This window comes from Clarias gariepinus, chromosome 8 (assembly GCF_024256425.1).
Source record: "Clarias gariepinus isolate MV-2021 ecotype Netherlands chromosome 8, CGAR_prim_01v2, whole genome shotgun sequence".
Lineage (NCBI taxonomy): Eukaryota > Metazoa > Chordata > Actinopteri > Siluriformes > Clariidae > Clarias > Clarias gariepinus.
Genome location: NC_071107.1, coordinates 14184506 through 14199721, shown reverse-complemented (window position 1 = coordinate 14199721; position 15216 = coordinate 14184506). Strand labels below are relative to the sequence as shown.

The window sequence follows — 15216 nt, the reverse complement described above, 5'->3', positions numbered from 1 at the left end:
TTAAGTACTTTGTACTTAAACAGCTTGGTGATTGACTTTTAATTTGAAGACTGCTGAAGTAATTACGAGCCTCTCTGCTTGTTCAGCTTTTGATGCAAATTCACAGGAGTGGGAGAGGCGCGCTGACGGAAGAGGCATGTCTGTATTTGAGCTAAAGTGAAATGCTCCAGGGTGCTCAGTGACTGACAGGTGATTATATTACTCGGATCATTTTGACTGCTATGGTAGGACATTATTAGACATGAGTTCGGTCCGGCTTCGAATCAGAATGTGTGTATGTGATTAGCAAGAATGATAGCTAAGCTAACACTGTGCTGCTAGCATTCGCCTTAAGGTTGTTTTCTAGCTACCATGAAAGCTCTGCTGGAGATTGTGCTGGAGTTCACTGAGCGAATCAACTACTTAACTGCTTCCTATCGCGCCTACAATTAATAGTTACACGTTAAGCTCTGATATTCCGAGGTAATACTAGCCGTAGACCATAATAGACAGTTTGGTAATGACTCGGCTAACTGTGCACAGGGAGGAAGTACCCGTAGCTACAAGATTAGCGTTAGCTACTTGGCTAACCATTAACTTAGCTGGTTATTTATTCGACATTATATTTCATCTGTCTCTTACACTGAGGGGAGTTTGGTCAGACACAAAGCTGTGTGCTTTTCCGTGACCAAATATAGCACTGGATGTCGCTCCTGCGCGCCATGATATGTGTGTGTGTGTGTGTGTGTGTGTGTGTGTAAAAATGCCAAGTAAAGAAATGAGAGATGAGCTCTGGGTCTGTCAGTGATGCATTAGAGCAGGTTTACACTGCTGTTCTCAAATCTGATTAAAGTCTATTCAGACATAACGAGCTGGTCTGTAATGCGCTGTACATGCCTAACCCCTGTAGTATAGGATTTATATTTTTTTTTTTTATCTTTTATTTCATTTAATATGCCATTGTAGTCTTGGGGTTTGTTGATTTTTTTTTTCTTCTAAAAACTGATCATGATTTCTGTTCTGTCTGTAATGGAAGTGTCAGAATAGAGTTTCTGGTTAATATTAAGCAGGACGTAGTTTGTAGAAGTTAAGCAAAAGTTCTGTTTGCTTTAGAAAATCTTTTGGGGTAGTAATGATTAGTGACAGGCATCACTAGTCACCACCAATATGATTTTAACACGATATCCAGGCTGATCTTCGATTTTATAAATATCAAAATCAATGATATTTTTTCCTCAATTTAAAAAAAACAAAACATTTTACCCATTAAAAGTGAGTGCTAACTTAAATTTTAGACCCTACCTTTATTCAACAGCTTCACAACTGAATTGAACATAAGTACTTAAATGGAGTCCTTTTCAAATTAACCTGAAATAGAAGAGTTTAAGATTTTACTTAAAATTAAATGAAACAAAAAAAAAAGCTAGATTTTTACTGAGCACACAATTTTCAAGATAAATTAGCACATGCTGAGACTTATGTAAGCGTGTGTAATGAGCGAGTTTGAGACTAATTCGCTTGCAGAGTTTGGAGAGAAAGACTAAGTTAAAGCTTTTTTAAGTGTCCTGGCCAATCGACTGGTGCATTTCAATTATAAATGTAAAAATATTTTTCTTTTTTTATTTCCAATCAATTTCAGTGTCAGTGAGACAATACTGATTATACTCATAACAGAATTGATCCCCATCTCTAATAATGGTGCACTAATCCCAGTTTGGTCATTTATGATGCAATACCGATGTTGGTGATGATATTCCCATGAATGCTTCAGAGGAGGGAGGAAAAAAATCATACCCTGCATTCACATGCATTATATTTATGCCCTTTTATGACATATGATTAGTGGTATAAGGATACACATTGGTCTTGATTTGATTCACTTGTTTTCTCAATTCGATTCTCAGGATTATTTTGAATGGCGACAAAGCGTTTAAAATGTCGCATTAACACAATTTTTTCAGGCGTTGCATTTCAGTGGTGCTGGGGTCCTGAAGAGCTCTAATGTGGTTGTGTAATCATATAATGCATATTGGTCAATTTGTCCCTGTGAGATTGGTTACTTCACAAGGTTAGATGATTTCTGGTAATGGTGTAGGTAGTACTTTTAAAAAAATAATTGTTTGTACAGTACAATTTTTAGATGCATAATTATTTAGTTTCTCGGTCTGCTCTTGCAACAGGTGAGGGCTGGGAAGAAGGATGACAATGGCGCACGTAGGGGCAGTGGTTGCTGCGATCACAGCTGTGATGGCCATAATGCTTCACTCTTCCATACACAAGATTGAAGAAGGCCATTTAGCAGTTTATTACAGGTATGTCTTTAGAAATGTATACATAGTGTGGCTTTGCATCATAATTGAAACTTATTGTGAAAGACAATGCTGCCATTCTTCATTTTTTCCAGAGGTGGGGCTTTGCTGACTTCTCCTAATGGCCCAGGCTACCACATTATGCTGCCTTTTATCACAACCTACAGATCAGTGCAGGTCTGCAGAAAAGTACCACTTGTGAAATTAAGAGCAAAATATAATTTGTTGTTTTGTTGTAGTCAGCTTAACCTTAGCTCTTGTTTTTATAAGAGTTTCTTCTTTCAGTTTTCAGTTGACAGGCTAAAAAGGAGAACTTGGTTTATTCAACTTGAAAGCTTAAAGATTTTAAAAATAGTAATCATGGATTTTATCTGGTTATTCCAGGCATGTAGAATCCTGTAATATCCATTTCTAGTCTAATCTAATTTCTGATGTTCTCTGTGTTGCAGACGACACTGCAAACTGATGAAATAAAAAATGTGCCTTGTGGAACGAGGTAAAACTTTAACCACTGATAAGAGTTTGTATTGAGTAATCGTTACATGAAACAGTTCTCAATGTAAAACATTAGAGTTTTTTTTACCTAAATATTGACAAATATGTGTTTTTAAAATAAGGATTTTTTTTCCTGTCTTCAGTGGTGGTGTCATGATCTATTTTGACCGTATTGAGGTGGTCAACATGCTGGTGCCATTAGCAGGTAATGACAACTTGCATTTGGTTAAAGATACAGCAAAGTAAACTTTTAAGTTGACTGTGACTTTTGCCGCTTTCAGTGGTGGACATTGTGAGGAATTATACTGCAGACTACGACAAGACACTAATATTCAACAAAATCCACCACGAGCTGAATCAGTTCTGCAGTGTTCACACACTACAGGAAGTCTACATCGAGCTCTTCGGTGAGTTTCAGCAATGTCAAACAGTTTATTCTGCTCGTTATGTGCTGGCTTAATGTTTACATGACTTCAGCTACAGGACATAGTGTGTGTATCCTGGACGAGTTCAAACTATTTGCCTGAAGTTCATCGCACTTTTTCAAGCTGAATTTCAGATCAGTTGTGTAAAATTTGTTTTGTCATGGATTTTTGTTTGTAATCTACTGTGCCACAGATATAATCGATGAAAATCTTAAGACCGCTCTGCAGAAGGATCTGAATTCAATGGCCCCAGGTCTCACTATCCAGGTGTGATATCACTATCATCTGCAGTGTTTTATTTATTTATTTATTTATTTTGTTCTTTTTTTTTTTTTCTTCATTTGTGGCATTTTAAAACCAATAAAAGTACTTGTCCTGCTGGGAACATTCATGCCCTGTGCTCGTGAGTGAGTGAGAAAAAGAGAGAGAGAGCACGATCCTGACACCTTTATAGCGACTCGGCCATAAAAATAATAAACCTTATAAAAGTGATGATGCCTTAATTCTGATTGGTCAGAAGGTGGTGATTAATCTTTTCTAACAGCAGCACCGATGGTGCTGATGGAAAACCTAGCCTTGTATTAACACACTTGGTCTAATACCTTATCATTTCTATAGTAGCAGATAATACAGGGACTTGTATAACAGAGGCCTACACAGTTTAAAGCTAAAAATAAGCAGGTTAAAAACTTGTTATATAACAGCAAAATTTGAGTTTGCACTTGCAAAGCTTCCTGTAAGGAGATTTATAAAATATTTATAAGCAGACAAGGTCTTAGTTATGCTTTAAGCCACCTTTTTATTAGCTTTAAAAAAAGAGAGATGACAACACTGGTGAGGGGAAGACTTATAACTGACTTTAGGGTATTCTACAATGTTAAACATATCTAAAAATTGATTGAAATATGGCTTCTTGTTATTTAATACATTTAGAAATTTCAATCATAAACAAAAAAAATGGGTCTCTCCTCTGCCCCCACCATTCCCACCATGAATCCAGGCGCAAGATAGGCTTCATCATATTTTCTTTTTTCGGCTGGCTTTTTGGTTGATTAGACTGATGGTGCTGAATCCCTGCTTTTTTGTGGTCCATGTAACAAATTAATAGCTGCGTAAATAAACCCGCAAATAAGATACCCACATGCATTTCCTCTCTACATTGTCTTTAAGCTACACCCGCCTTTTTTCTCGATTACGCACCTAAATTATACATGTTTAAAAGCATAAACATCATTATTCTCTACAGCACCACAATGATTTAGGGATCATAGCAAAATGCCACACACAAAAAGCGTAGAACGATATTAATCTTCCCTTCTGTTCAGCGCCTGAAGGATCAAAATGCCCAAAAAACTAGAAAATGCCAGACTAGCACTGCCTGTTAAAATATTAATTTTGAACAAAAATACAGAAACATCTAGCATACACTTTGGAATGAATGATAATTACATATATAATACAGAAAGTTTTCTTATATTGTTCCTTTGCAATTAATATGCTGACATTAACCCGTTATTGTTGCACTATGGTTCCACTTTTTCTCCCAGCCCTCAACTGATCTTATTTTAATTTACTTGTATTAATAATCCATTTCTTTGTGTGTGATTTTATTTAAAAAAATTTTAGTTTTGAGTGTACGTTGTCAGTAAAGAAAAGCATGAATTAGAATAAGTACTTTTCTATTATTTTCCACTCATTTGCTCCCGTTCATTGCGCCCCACCTGTCATGTCTGTATTCCCCACTAGTGGGGCGCGCCCCACACTTTGAGAACCATGGAGTTATATGATATACAGTTGAACCTAAAAATAACCAGTTTGTCTATACTCTAGCGTTGAATTTTTCAGAGTTCCTTACCTTCTAAGCTTTAAAGCCACATTGGGTGTTAGATTTGTGAATGCTCATTTACACTTGTGCTAACCTAGAATATCTACAGTGCATCTATCAAAGTCTTAAATTTTCTTTTTGTTATTCAAGGTCTAAAATGTCTTAAAAATCCATACTTTTAGGAAGAGGGAATTACATTTGGTCTGGGAAGTTTTTATGTTTTAGCTCACATGTGTTTTTGCTTGATCCACTTTTTAGGAGATATGGGAAAAATTGTGTGTATATGTGTGTGTGTGTTTTTTTTTTTTTTTTTTAAAGATTTTTTTTTTTTTAGATTTTTTTTTTTTTAACTTTATTTCAAGCAAGGCTTCAAGTGTCTATAACAGTGCTTGGCTTGTTTATGTTGAAATTGAATGCTACAGTACATGATTAAGGAATGCATCTGCATAATGATGTAGTGTAATTTTTGGAGCTCATTGTGGGCGTTGTTTGCTATTTGCAGGCAGTCCGTGTTACCAAGCCTAAAATCCCGGAGTCGATTAGAAGAAACTTTGAGCTAATGTGAGTAACCTTTGAAATGTAAAATATGATTGACTTGTCTGTTATGATTGGTATTATTTTAATAGTTGCTGTCACATGTTGAATTTGATTTATGTTACTGGCTTCATAATTTTATTTGATTCAATGCTCAGAATACTATGTAAAAAAAAATGTAATAATAAATTATGACAAAAACTTTTTCCTATTTTTGAATCATTGATGATGCAAACCGGTATAAAAATACAGCATTTGTGTTTATAAAAATGAATGAAAAGCAAAACATGATGAACAGCAGAAATGCTGTAAAGCAAATCAGGTTAGTTTTCATTATTGAATAATGTCTCTAACCTGGAAAGATAATGAATTGAAAATATTTGAGCTCTGTTGCTGGAACAGTCGGATCTCTACATATTGTAACACTGTGATTTATAAAGAATGAGATCTCTGTTCTTCATATTGTACATTGTAATTAATAGAATGCTTAGTCCTATGACATGAACTGCACATTCTCACAAAATATAATTATTTTTGCATAGCAACGAATCATATCCTGATGCAAAATATTTTGTCTGGTTTATCCTTTTGATTTATTTAAGTAAGATAGTTAATTCCCACATTTAATTAATTCATACTCACTAGATGCCAATTAATTTCCACGTTTTGGTTCATTAGCAAATGTTAGCATAATGAATAAATGCTTAAACCTTAAAACACTATGCATGTTTTACTGTTGTACAATTATATATAAATGGAAATACTGTTACCTTTAAATTAAGACAAATTCAGTTTTTTCTGTGATATCTAGAAACATTTGCCTTGTGTAAGAACATATTTTGCCTCCATCACAGGGAAGCTGAAAAGACCAGACTACTAATCACAGCTCAGACCCAGAAAGTTGTGGAGAAAGAAGCAGAAACTGAGAGAAAGAAGGCTATCATTGGTGAGGAAAACATGCATCCTTCTGCCTTAGTGATTTAGTGATGAGGTGTTTCTTATTCCTTTTCATTTGTTTTTTTTTTTTACAGAGGCTCAAAAAGTGGCTCAAGTGGCCGAGATCCAATTCAAACAAAAAATCATGGAAAAAGAAACTGAGAAGAAGATTTCTGAAATAGAAGGTGGGGAGAACTTATAATAACATGTATTTAGTTTCATTTTGTTACTCTTGGATGGACTGTTTTCAATATTAATCTGCCTAATCATTGTTGTCTCTTAGATGCTGCGTTTATGGCCAGAGAGAAAGCTAAAGCAGATGCTGAGTTCTACACAGCAGCAAAATTTGCTGAAGCCAATAGGGTAAACATTTTTTTTCCTAAAACCTATGTAAAAACATTGCATACTACAAAGCATTTGGTGCATGTTAAAATGTATTACTACGAACATATTACTCTGAGCAGATGCCTGGACATGTTTTTTTTTATCTATTGGTATGATGCAAATGATGCTAGGCATTGTATGAAAGCAACCTTTTATTAATGTCTCTAAACAGCTTCCTGTATTCTTTGTCTCGTAGGTAAAGCTGACACCGGAGTATCTTCAGCTCATGAAATATCAGGCCATCGCTGGGAACAGTAAGATCTACTTTGGCCAGGACATTCCCAACATGTTTGTCGATAACAGTGCCTCTCCCGTGACCAAAGGGGCTGACTCGTTGGAACAGCTGGAGTCTTTAACCCAAACCGAGAAACCCAGGAAAATTAAACCAGACTCAGAGCGCCACTGAGAGGGCCTGTCCAAGGCTTCTCTTCTGTGGCTGTCTGTCTGTGTCTTTGGGGCTGGGAGTGCTTGCATAGATACATTTCTGCTGAGGGCTCGAAACTAACTGTGTAGTTAGTCATTTGACTTGAGGGCACTGATCAACAAAGAGGCTGTGTTTTATGATCACAGGTCTGTGGTTTGGGGTAGGACTCAAATGTCTTAACGAGAGACTGAGATCTATAGTGCGTTAATAAATCAGTGATGCTGCTGTGATCACATGGCATGAATTTCCCACCTTTGCTTCCTTTTGGCCTTTTGTTTTATTTGTGGATTAATATATGAAAGGTTTGCATCTGGACAAATTTTGTTTGCATAACTGGAAATATAAAAATTCATGCTAATTGAGACAGGGAAATCTATTATGCAGCTGTAAGATTTTATTTGCAAAAAGTTAGCTTAAAAGATTCATAACACAGTCGTAACACAGGCCCAAAGTCTATACAACCTTTAGTGTGACTGTGGGCCCATATTAAACACGGTTAAGACAGTGATCATCACTGAAATAATGTTGAGTTGAAATGATATGTATAGTTTATGTTTGATTTAGTTGGTTCTGTGAATGAAAAGGTTTTGCATTGTGTTCATCTGTTCTGTAAATTGGGAATGCACAGATTAATGTAAACAGTATAGTTCTTGACTTTTCTCCTGTGCAAGTTAAATTGTGGGTGATTGTTGAATTGTGTGAGAAATGTAACGACGCTTGCATTCAATTAATTTTCATAGCATGGGCTTAAAAACCCGACATGCCATTTGCTGCCATGATTTAAACACAACTAGTTTAGTTTTACTTTGATTTCACAGCATGAGTGATGTGCAAAATGGTAACCTCCAGTAATCCAGCAGGAACCTGCAACGGGAATTTGACAAGGGCTTATGTATGTGGAAAGTAAAAAATAATACTTACGGAAACTACTGACCTAATGAAAGGGCTATTACATTTTTAGTAAAGTTGTACCAGTTAATAGACTTCCTAGAACTGTTAGTTTGGGGTAAAGAACACTTTAAACTCACTTTTGCTGTTATGTTTCAGTTCACCACTAGGGGGGAGTATGGGTTCTTTAGTAGATATAGACTAGAGGAAAATACTAATTGAGCCTCAAAGAACACAGTTTCAGCTTTGTTAGATTTAGATTGTCTTAGTTTCCCATGTGAATAGTTTGTGTGCATTAAATGAAATGTTGTAAGCACTTACAGTGGTTATGGCTATAACCTGTTGAGTGTATAGGTGCTAATTCTCAGGAAAGAGACATGCAGAATGAGTTTACCAAAAGTATCTTCTCAAGTCTTCTTCATTTTCAGTAGGTTGTGGGTTTCAGGATTTTCTGCCTGGTTGATTAGTCAAACTTGGCTTGGCTTTTAGGACTTTTTCCCCTCTCTGTTCATTTAAAAAGAATATTTCTTTGGTGATTCATCAGGCCTGTAATGGCATTCAGATGTGTAATGCTTTTTTTTTTTGTTAATGGTATCTTTTGTGTCTGACCTGTTTTCTTTGAGTTGTTGTAGGATAAGTCGAAGAGCTGAGATTTCATCAAGTCACTGTCATAATTCCATCATAAGTGTTGGCCATTCATGTGGGCTTCCTTCTCTTCTCTGTTAACATTAAACTTTTTTCCCTTGTGATTTTAAAGTACATATTCTTAAAGGGTTCAGAAAATATATAACAATTTTAAGGGAAATGCATTATTTGGTTAAATGTAATTAAATGTTTAAAATGATTATAAAGAAATCCATACTTTTTTGAAACTAATTACTAGTGGTGGATATGAATTTCAGTGCCGATCATTTAAAATGGGTAAAATGAAGTTACTCTGTGAATGTGACTTTTATACGTATGCATAAGTTGAGTTCTTGATTTCCCAACATTTATATGCAAAATTTGTAACATTTTGACAGCTCAGTTCTCTAAAATAAAACTTATTTTGATACCACCAATTTATATTTAGGTAGTTGTTTGCCATTTTTTTTTTTGCGAATGATCTGTTTTGTGCTTTAACAACTGAACAGTAACTTTTTGTCTGATTTTTAAACTGATTTCGGTCTCTCACTTTTCCCTACTGGTAAAGAGGTATAAATACCTGTTGGGTTGAATAACACTACAAAATGTTTAAAAACGGATGCAAAAAATGCAATAACTATTGATCAAACAACATTCTTAATGATGTTTGGCGCAAGGGAAATCATAAGTTATTAAAGATGAGGGTAAATTCAGGGATTTATAGCTGTTCTTCATGTGGCAAATCATGCATCACCACAAATATTACAAAATCATTAAATTTTTTATTTATGCAAATGTAAACATATTTACACATTTGCATTTGAGGTGGTGTAATGTTGCCATTCCTCTATTATCCTACGGGTGGTGATCTTTAAACTAGTCACACTGGCCAACAGCACAGCATCCTGTATGGTAGAGGTAATGTATTTACTTATTTAAGTTTTGTTTAGAATTGTGTTAAGTCAGCATATTTATAAAATTATTATACTAACGGGATGTACACTTACTGTCCACTATATTAGGAACAGTTGTACTTTTACACATTCAAGCTATGGCCCAATTGCACTTCAGATTTACTTCAAACATTAAAATGGGAAAAAAAGTATATATTGACAGCATCAAACTCCTCATTATTATAAAAATAAAAAAATAACATGGACATCCAGAATAGGCTCCAGATCCACTACAAACCAGACCTGAGTTTCCCTAAAAGTCAGCGAGTCTACCCCATCATGTTTTATAAAAACACTTGTTAACATGTTTTATCTTGTAGGCCTTTGAGTGACACTTACTAGCAGTAAGTTATTAAAAAGTCTTTTGAAATGTGTTACTAGGTTTTCTTTTTGTTAAGGTTAACAATTTAGTGCCTAAATAAGCATTTAGAAAAATAAAAATAAAACAACACTAAAAAAGAGTGTGTCGTAGGAAGTGTTTTAAATGCAGTGACCTAATGCATTGCTCATTTCCTTTTGTAACATGAAAAGTTTAGCAGAAAAAAAGTAATGCCTTGGAAAACAACTGCAAGGTCACAGAAAAACTACTACTAATACTACTACTAATAATAATAATACTTGTAGTGCTTGTTATTGCTCATGTATCCATCTATATTTAGGATATAAACTCCTTTAGCCAGTTATTTGTCTAAAGACAGGAAATGTCAATGTTTTTAAATGATGTGTTGACTTTTCTGTGTAGGACTGAAACAGTGCCCATGAGGTGACCAGGGGAAAAGGAAGGAAGTGGTCACTTCAGTCAGCCGACAGAAAAAAATAGTACTCCCACTGACGTTCATAGGACAAGGGCCTGCCTTGACCCAATTATTTTTCAAATGTCTGCTGATCTAGAAACAATTTGAGCATGTTTCAGCATATTTCACTTCTGTCTTTGTTAACAGTCAGACTTTAAAGTTTTTCTTTATTCTCTCAAAGCTGCATGTCTCTGGTTTATGCAGACTCACCTTAAATAAAAAAAAGGCATTTCTTTTTCTTTCTTTGTGAAAGTTCTTTGTGAACCACTTTTTAGGAGTTCAAAGGTAACCTAAACACATCTGGAGGGGTGGATTAGGCATGATTAAGTCTTAAATAAAGACTTTGTAGTGAGACAGATGTGGCTGATGCCAGTGAGTCAGCAAAGCTTCCTTGATGTGGTACATTTCCTTCCTTCACTTTTTCACAGGAAATCTGCAGGAAGTTGTTCCACCCAGAGAGAGAGGGAGAGAGAGAGAGGTACATAACCTGTGCATCAAGGGTAGCTGCTGATCTTTCTGATATTAACTAACTGTGGTAACAGGATAAGCATCATAATCAAAACATCAGGTCATCGTGTGTGTAATGAAATGAGTAGGTCTTACTGGACATTACTAGAAGCTTATATGTGCCTTAACATGCTCTTTAAATAGTGTTTTAGTGAAAAGACCGGATGCAGTATTCCTCAGATGTCTTTGGTATGGCACTCCCAATAACTTGAGTGGGATATTTATTAATTGAAGTGATTCAGTGACTGTCTGCATACCTCATGATTATCATGACATCATGAAAACTCTTCAGAGAATCCACAATAATATATATATTTTTTTACTGTAGTGGAGACCACAACTCAGGATTAGCTGAGGATGATCAACTACTGGTAAAGTTATAATTACACTTTAGTAATTATTTAGTTGTAATTTGGAGCCTAATTGATTAGTCAATTTAACATAATCTGTCTTATTTACACCTCATAAGCTGAACCATGATATTGAATTAATATCTACTTGCAATTTTAATTAAAGAAGAAACACTTAATATAATACCCAATATTTCACATCTCCATTTTAAAATGATCTAATTAAATACAGTGATTTAGGCCTAAAGAGGCTAATATTTCAATAGTCAAGTTATGTTTATAAAACAAATCCTTATATACATATTGGTGTGTGGGTTACAAACACATCCACATATACAGTAGTTTTATATAAATATGACGACAAATATACTGTATGTTAATATTTTCCCAAAGTAAAACGGAAATTAATTTAAATACTTTTGTAAATCAAAATCCAGAACCTTATTTAAAGAAAGTGCTATCTTCCAATAAATTCCTAACTGCAGTTCATAAGAAAGAACACAAAAGTGTTATATTGTATATGTGGAAATGATGACATGCGAAAGATAACCAAGTCAAAATGAAGCCATTTTTATCGATCTTCAAAGATTCTTTTGTGGCAATATTATCTTCACATTCCAACTGAAAAAAAAATTGTAAGTGTCTGTGTCCATTCTAAGGTGAAGGAAGTAGAAACGTAGATGTCATCTTATAGCTTATTGCCGTGACACTCAGTCCCTCACCCTGCCTGCCTCAAAGCAGCTGTGTGTGTGTGTGTGCGCACGTTTTTTTCAGGCTTTGTTTTTGTTCTTGTTGCCTGATAACACTCCTCTGATAACATCTTTTGAGGTCTGTTGAGGTAACGTTTGCTTGGTAAAATGTTCTGTAAGATTTCCTTAGTTTCCCATGTACTCACAGTGATTGTGCAAAACCATGCAACTGCTCAAATTAAACAAAATTGGCTAATTACTATTGCAGAAGGCAAGAAATTGAAAGTAAAAAAAAAGACAACTATGCACTACATTTAAAAGAAAAGCTTATCAGGGGGTCTTTAGATAAGACCTCAGGCTCTAAAATAACTACTTGTAATTGCAGTAGTTCTATAATTTCTGATATGGACATAATTTTTTCTTGGCTTTAAATTGTATTATTATTATTATTATTATTATTATTATTATTATAATTATTATTATTATTATCCACAATATAATTGTCATTGTCTAAGGGAGTTGTTTATCCATAATGTGTCTAAACAAGATTTTTTCCTCCATTTGTCCCTGGGGAGTGGACAGAATTTGTCTTAAGCGATGGATAGGAAGTCCTTGTCAGCAGCTGAAGGCTTGTCTGCAGATTACATTACAGTGTGATGACGCTACAGACACGGCTACTGAGACGGCTCCAGAAGGCATTTGCACCTGAAAAAACAACTCCATAGTCATAAGAAACATAATATTAATGAATTAGTTTTCTCTTCTGCTTTTCCTGCAGAGGATCATGGAGTAACCAATAATAATAGTTATTCAACAGTTTTGTTGTTGATGCTGTAATTTTTTTAAGTTAAAAATCAATGTCCCAGACTAAATGTTAATATTAAGAACATTAGAACATGCCTTGTAACACTGATCAAAGCTTGTATTTGTATTAACTTATAAAATCAAATTTATTTTTCCCAATTTTTTCTATCTAACAGCTTCTCTTAGAATAAAACAACACTAATATCAGACCCTATTGCTTGTTTCACTTTCAGATGTTAATGTACACCCATGAATGCACCACCCTAATAGCTCCTCTGTTAGATCTCTCCATTTCTGGTTTGTGGGATTCTACATTTAGGCTCAGCCTGACTAACTGGGCTTGTCATGATCACAGACTTAGTCATCGGGAAATGGTACCATGTATTCTTTATGCACTGACTCATTTACAGTGTAGCTTTTCCTGTCCTTGCTTGACTTTACTAGATCAAAAATCATCAGAAACGTTTGTTTTACAGCAAAAATTTTTACAACGCCTCATGCTGTTGTTTATTTGTCCTGACAGTGTGTTACACAGGCACTCTGGTTTTATGTTAACTAGTGTTTTCTGATTTGTAACGCCTGTAGTTTTCCCCCCCTGGACTACAGTATGGAATAGAAAAATCAAAGTTTAGTGTTTTAACAATGCTTTAGAAATATGTTTCCTAAACAAGTACAAGTTATACCTTGTCTTTTTTACTATAAGACTACAGAAGCGACAGAAACTGTTTATCCCAGGCTTTGCTCAGTGTTTAAACTGCCTGCAAGTCACTGAGCTCTACTGTTGCTTGACCTACCAAGATTCCATTCCCACATTCCCAAGCTGCTTGTTCCTCCATTCTGAGTCAGTCCGAGATATCCCACTGTGTGAGGCAGATGCTTAAGTAAAGGGCTAACACTTTGGAGAAAGATATGCACACATGCATAAAGACCTGCACAATTAGCTTATATTTTATTGCAGCAGATATTTTAAGCTGAAACATTGGCGTAATTTACAGGGGAAGTAGCAAGTATAGCTGCACAGGATGTGGGTTTGTTGTCTCATTGCCTCGTTATGTTATTCTAAGAAACTGTATTATACATATATGGCTATTGGTCAACTTTTGGCACCAATAACTATCAAGATTTGTAATTCTATAATGTTACTCTAAAAAAATGTATTATACATATATAGCTACTGGTAATCTTTTTGCACAATTAACCATTGAGACTTGTAATAGTTCCTGCATATGGTTCGTAATGTCAGACAAAATAGAAACGCATATAGTGGAACTTTGGATTACGAACATAATTTATTCAGGAAGTGGGCTTGTATTTTAAAACACTAAAATTTTCCCATGAGAAATAATGGACACTCAAATTATTTTTTTCCACAGCCCAAAAAATAAATACATAAAAATAATTAATACAAAATAGAAAGTAAAAATAAAAAAATTAACCTGCATTTTACCTTGAAGAAAAAATGTTATGTTTATGCCCGCAGGCGCTGTGTGTGTGTGTGTGTGTGTGTGTGTGTGTGTGTGTGTGTGTGTGTGTTTGTGTATGTGAGCGAAGCTAAAGTAAGAGTAGAGGAGGAATCAGACCCCCCCCCCCCCCCCCCGCCCCCTCCCTCTTCTAGTCTTACACAGTAAACCTTCCTCCTCTCTTATTTGAGTTTCACACACACACATTAACGGAAAGACTGTTTTATTAGAAAAATTAGCTAGGAACATCACTAATAACTCTTGCGTGAGCGCACGCTAACATAATCACTGCTGTAAAGTAAAACAAAACAAAAAAACTAATTAACCTGCAAATTACCTTTGAAAAGAATCGCGACAGAGCAGTGTTTCTGTGCAGAGTGTGTGTGTGTGTGTGTGTGTGAGTGTGAAGGCGAGAGGAGGAGTGGTGTGTGTGTGCGTGCGTGTGTGTGTTTGTGTATGTGTGTGTGTAAAGGCAAGAGGTCACAGTGTTATAGTAAACAGTATAAGTGTAAATACTAATTCATCCCAAAGGTCTTCTATCGGGCTGAAGTCAGGACTCTGTGCAGGCCAGTCAAGTTCTTGCACACTAAATTCGCTTATCGATTTCTTTATGGAACTTGCTTTGTTCACTGGTGCGCAGTCATGTTGGAACTGGTTGTTTATCAGTCAATTTCCCCAGACTCGGCCCCTTACTTCAGGTGAAAGGAACTCTTAATGCTTCAGCATACCAACATTTTTTAAAGCATGTAACAAGGCAGAGTAGATGTACATAGATGTACAGTCAGGCCCATAAAGTTTGGAACTAATATAAGTTTTTATGCATTCTGCATCCATGA

At 35.3% G+C, this 15216-nt stretch overlaps 1 protein-coding gene across 2 annotated transcripts; it reads left to right on the top strand.

Moving 5' to 3' along the window:
- Positions 1-62: 62 nt before the first annotated feature.
- Positions 63-9264, top strand: erlin1 (ER lipid raft associated 1). Of its 2 annotated transcripts, none has more exons than XM_053502688.1 (12): positions 63-189; positions 2160-2291; positions 2384-2465; positions 2738-2784; positions 2927-2988; positions 3065-3190; positions 3402-3475; positions 5536-5594; positions 6422-6513; positions 6599-6688; positions 6787-6866; positions 7084-9264. In XM_053502688.1, exons 2-12 carry the CDS (start codon positions 2179-2181, stop codon positions 7291-7293), a joined length of 1035 nt encoding a protein of 344 aa, XP_053358663.1. In that variant the 5' UTR covers positions 63-189; positions 2160-2178; the 3' UTR covers positions 7294-9264. The 2 variants fall into 2 exon arrangements, with proteins under 2 accessions (XP_053358663.1, XP_053358662.1); XM_053502687.1 differs by having other exon boundaries at positions 157-224.
- Positions 9265-15216: the final 5952 nt, after the last annotated feature.

What these genes read in the sequence shown, in the direction of transcription:
- erlin1 (XM_053502688.1), top strand. Translation starts at nt 2,179, where the DNA reads ATGACAATGGCGCACGTAGGGGCAGTGGTTGCTGCGATCACAGCTGTG. An exon ending in CATTTAGCAGTTTATTACAG is followed by an intron (nt 2,292 to 2,383) that starts GTATGTCTTTAG and finishes CATTTTTTCCAG; the next exon opens with AGGTGGGGCTTTGCTGACTT. An exon ending in CATGCTGGTGCCATTAGCAG is followed by an intron (nt 2,989 to 3,064) that starts GTAATGACAACT and finishes TGCCGCTTTCAG; the next exon opens with TGGTGGACATTGTGAGGAAT.